At 48.2% G+C, this 5,262-nt stretch overlaps 1 protein-coding gene across 1 annotated transcript; it reads left to right on the top strand.

The window, feature by feature from the left end:
* Nucleotides 1-520: 520 nt before the first annotated feature.
* On the top strand, nucleotides 521-1,690 carry LOC127908949 (uncharacterized). The gene has a single exon (XM_052468749.1). The coding sequence runs from the start codon at nucleotides 521-523 to the stop codon at nucleotides 1,688-1,690; it is 1,170 nt and encodes a 389-aa protein (XP_052324709.1).
* Nucleotides 1,691-5,262: the final 3,572 nt, after the last annotated feature.

Below are 5,262 nucleotides of genomic sequence, written 5' to 3'. Positions count from 1 at the left end.
CTGTCGGGAGATTTGCGATAATGTCCTCCTCCTCCCCATAAGGTGAGCGTCCTGCCTTGAGCTGTCCTGGGAGTCCATCAGCGGGTCACCCTGCATCCCGTTATTATGTCATCCCTGAGCCATCCGTCCAAAGCCCCCGGTGCCTGTCAATCAACCAGTCATTTTTTAGAAAATAAGTCATTTAGCAGAAGCTCTTATCCCGAGTGACTTACAGGAGAAATATGGGTTAAGTGCCTTGCTCAAGGAAACATCAACAGATTTTTTACCTAGTCGGCTCTGGGATTTGAACCAGCAACCTTTCAGTTACAGGCCCAACGCTCTTTTAACTGTTAGGCAACCTGACGCCCATAAAACAGAGTCTGTGCTGCCTCCTCTCCGTTTCCACACAAACACCCAGCCAGCCTGGTTTAAAACTGTTGCAATTTTTTTTTTGACAGATAGTGTGCTTCCAACACTGCATTACTGAATATCTTCTATGCACAGCAGTCATTTTGGTTCGTTATCACCAAGCCTGAGGTTTATGAAATGTTCCCCACTGCCTCAACAGCAGACCCCTCACCTCCCCATAGACGTCCACACAGAGACCTCCCTACACAGAGACCTCCCTACACAGAGACCTCCCTACACAGACCCCTCACCTCCCCATAGACGTCCACACAGAGACCTCCCTACACAGAGACCTCCCTACACAGACCCCTCACCTCCCCATAGACGTCCACACAGAGACTTCCCTACACAGAGACCTCCCTACACAGACCCCTCACCTCCCCATAGATGTCCACACAGAGACCTCCCTACACAGAGACCTCCCTACACAGAGACCTCTCTACACAGAAACCTCCCTACACAGAAACCTCTCTACACAGAAACCTCCCTACACAGAAACCTCCCTACACACACACCTCCCTACACAGAAACCTCCCTATACAGAGACCTCCCTACACAGAAACCTCCCTACACAGAGACCTCCCTACACAGAAACCTCCCTACACAGAGACCTCCCTACACAGAAACCTCCCTACACAGAGACCTCCCTACACAGAAACCTCCCTACACAGAGACCTCCCTACACAGAGACCTCCCTACACAGAGACCTCCCTACACAGAGACCTCCCTACACAGAGACCTCCCTACACAGAGACCTCCCTACACAGAAACCTCCCTACACAGAGACCTCCCTACACAGAGACCTCCCTACACAGAGACCTCCCTACACAGAAACCTCCCTACACAGAGACCTCCCTACACAGAGACCTCCCTACACAGACACATCCCTACACAGAGACCTCCCTACACAGAGACCTCCCTACACAGAGACCTCCCTACACAGAAACCTCCCTACACAGAGACCTCCCTACACAGAGACCTCCCTACACAGAAACCTCCCTACACAGAAACCTCCCTATACAGAGACCTCCCTACACATAAACCTCCCTACACAGAGACCTCCCTACACAGAGACCTCCCTACACAGACACATCCCTACACAGAGACCTCCCTACACAGAGACCTCCCTACACAGAGACCTCCCTACACAGAGACCTCCCTACACAGAGACCTCCCTACACAGAGACCTCCCTACACAGAGACCTCCCTACACAGAGACCTCCCTACACAGAGACCTCCCTACACAGAGACCTCCCTACACAGAGACCTCCCTACACAGAGACCTCCCTACACTGACCAGTAGAGAGCCAGGATGGGTTAAGTGGCCATTTGGGCTCCATCCAAGCAGATGGCTGAGTGATGCAGGCCTCCTTCTACAAACAGGCTCCTGAAAAGTCCTGAACAGAGTTCACCTGAGAACTCAACCTGAAAGGCATGCATATCCCACTTTCCACCTCCCCTGGGGGGTTATTTCCACCCAGAACTGGCAACCAGACTCACAGTGTAATGCAAACAAATGTGTTTGAGACAGAGGGAGAAAGAGAGTGAGTGTTTGTGTTTCAAATAAGGATCCAGTGTGTGTGTCTGTCGCCATCCCTGGGGGTGTCTAGCTTGTTTATCTTTCTATATTCATAAACAATACGAGTGTGTATTTCTCTAGGACTGTGTGTGTGTGTGTGTGTGTGTGTGTGTGTGTGTGTGTGTGTGTGTGTGTGTGTGTGTGTGTGTGTGTGTGTGTGTGTGTGTGTGTGTGTGTGTGTGTGTGTGTGTGTGTGTGTGTGTGTGTGTGTGTGTGAGGAGCAGCTGAGAAGGTGCTCATTATACCTGTTAGGGCATGATGTGTTTTACACGTTGAATGCATGTAGTGGGCTATATACCAGAGCCATCTATTTAATAAATTAAGCAAATGCCGGGGTTTTGCTACAAACGATATGTGTTTGTATGTGTAGTGAAGTGGACATGTGTATGGAATAATTGAATTTAATATTTGTCTGACGATACGTTTTTCAGTTTGTTTGTGGGGGCAGGGGGAGTGCAGTGGGTGGATGCATCGGGCATCGGTACAGACAGTGCACTTCAGAGGCAAACTGAGTGGGGCAGTGAGAAGGGAGAGGTCAGTGGAAGGGAGCGGGCAGTAGGTTGACGAAGGGCACACAGTGTGCTTCTGTTTCTGAAAGAGCCCCATTGATGCTAGGAGTCATGGATGCAGATGAACAAGGGGCCTTCCAGCCGACATGTCGCAGCATGGAGACACACTGCACATCCAACCCCATCCCTCGCCCCACCTCATCCCCTCCACTCTGTAGCTAGTTCCATAGCCCACCCCAAGACACCGCCCACCCGAACAACCTCACCCAGGCTATTCATACCAGCCTACAGACACACGGACGAACAACAGAGAGACGGATAAAACCCAAGCAGCAAAACAAGTCCTCAAACATCACGCACTTGTATGCACACAAAGAAACACACTTGTATGCACACAAGGAAACACACGTGTATGCACACAAGGAAACACACGTGTATGCACACAAGGAAACACACATGTATGCACACAAAGAAACACACGTGTATGCACACAAAGAAACACACATGTATGCACACAAAGAAACACACATGTATGCACACAAAGAAACACACGTGTATGCACACAAAGAAACACACGTGTATGCACACAAGGAAACACACGTGTATGCACACAAGGAAACACACGTGTATGCACACAAAGAAACACACGTGTATGCACACAAAGAAACACACGTGTATGCACACAAAGAAACACACGTGTATGCACACAAGGAAACACACGTGTATGCACACAAGGAAACACACGTGTATGCACACAAGGAAACACACGTGTATGCACACAAGGAAACACACGTGTATGCACACAAGGAAACGCACGTGTATGCACACAAAGAAACACACGTGTATGCACACAAAGAAACACACATGTATGCACACAAAGAAACACACTTGTATGCACACAAGGAAACACACGTGTATGCACACAAAGAAACGCACGTGTATGCACACAAAGAAACACACGTGTATGCACACAAAGAAACACACGTGTATGCACACAAAGAAACACACGTGTATGCACACAAAGAAACACACGTGTATGCACACAAAGAAACGCACGTGTATGCACACGTGTATGCACACAAAGAAACACACGTGTATGCACACAAAGAAACACACGTGTATGCACACAAGGAAACGCACGTGTATGCACACAAGGAAACACACGTGTATGCACACAAAGAAACGCACGTGTATGCACACAAAGAAACACACGTGTATGCACACAAAGAAACACACGTGTATGCACACAAGGAAACACACGTGTATGCACACAAAGAAACACACGTGTATGCACACAAAGAAACACACACCCACTCCACACACAGCAGGCCTGCCCTCTGGTCACTGGAGCACTGGTCACGTCACTGAGTGAACGTGTTTCAAACTAGAATCTGTATTTGGTGAAACAGTGCCACTGTTGACCCCAGCGCCTTTTTATTTTGCTGGCAAAATGGATGAGAGGAGCATCCGACAGCGTGGTACATTGTTTCCGCAGAGCATACTCTGCTGCTCTAGGTGGGGGGGGGCTGTGTTCGTTGTTTGAACTTTATTTTAGTAATATCCCAAACAGTCGTGTCAGTTTCACCAAATATGGATTCTAGCTTTAATATACACTGAGTGTACAAAACATTAGGAACCCCTTCCTAATATTGAGTTGCACCCCCTTTTTGCCCTCAGAACAGCCTCACAATTCGTCGGGGCTTGGACTCTACAATGTGTCGAAAGCGTTCCACAGGGATACTGGCCCGTGTTGACTCCAATGCTTCCTATGGTTGTGTCAAGTTGGCTGGATGTCCTTTGGGTGGTGGACCATTATTGATGCACATGGGAAACTGTTGAGCGTGAAAAACCCAGCAGTGTTGCAGTTCTTGAAATGCTCAAACCGGTGCGCCTGGCACCTACTACCATGCCCTTTTCAAAGGCACTTCAATATTTGGGCTTGCCCATTCACCCTCCGAATGGCACACTTAAACAATCCATGTCTCAATTGTCTCAAGGCTTAAAAATCCTTCCTTAACCTGTCTCCTCTTCATTGACACACTGATGGAAGTGGATTTAACAAGTGACATCAATAAGGGACCATAGCTTCCACCTGGATTCACCTGGTCAGTCACGTCATGGAAAGAGCAGGTTGTCAGATCTCCCCAAGGAGAAGTGGGTGTAGAGTCAGGCGCAGGAGAACCAAGTACCAAAGAAAGGGCGTTTTATTTAACTGACTCAAGAAAAAAACAACAGGACTCTGGGCTACAGTAATAGCACTGAAAACTCTCACTCAGACACAGTCCAGGGGAGGAAAAACCCTGTACAACATGAGCAAATAAAACGAAACCCAAACTCACTGACAGTTCAACGAAAACAATCCAGGAACAAAACCCCAAAGGAAATGTCAAATTAAATACCCCCCTAATTAACCAAAGTGAAACCAGGTGAAACACAAAACAGACATAACCATAAGAAAAGGAAAAAGGATCGGTGGCAGCTAGGAGACCGGTGACGACGACTGCCGAGCGCCGCCGGCCGAACAGGGAGAGGAGCCACCTTCGGTGGAAGTCGTGACACATGTCTTGTACACTCAGTGTAAATCCATCTGGGTGTGTCTGTGGCTGAGTCCAAATAACCATACTTGTGTTCTAAACAGTAGGCATTTTAGGTATGCGAATTTTCGAAATATCGAGTATGCTTTTAATGCCAGGATGTTTTACTCATTTCAGATTTTCATCTAGTAGAATTCGCTGCACACTTTTCAGGAAGAAGGTGGCCTTTTCCAGAGCCAGGTGTGTTCGACAA

This window comes from Oncorhynchus keta, chromosome 18 (assembly GCF_023373465.1).
Source record: "Oncorhynchus keta strain PuntledgeMale-10-30-2019 chromosome 18, Oket_V2, whole genome shotgun sequence".
NCBI classification, from domain to species: Eukaryota; Metazoa; Chordata; class Actinopteri; order Salmoniformes; family Salmonidae; genus Oncorhynchus; species Oncorhynchus keta.
The sequence above is the reverse complement of the archived record's forward strand: the minus strand, read 5'-3'. Positions and strand labels throughout refer to the sequence as shown.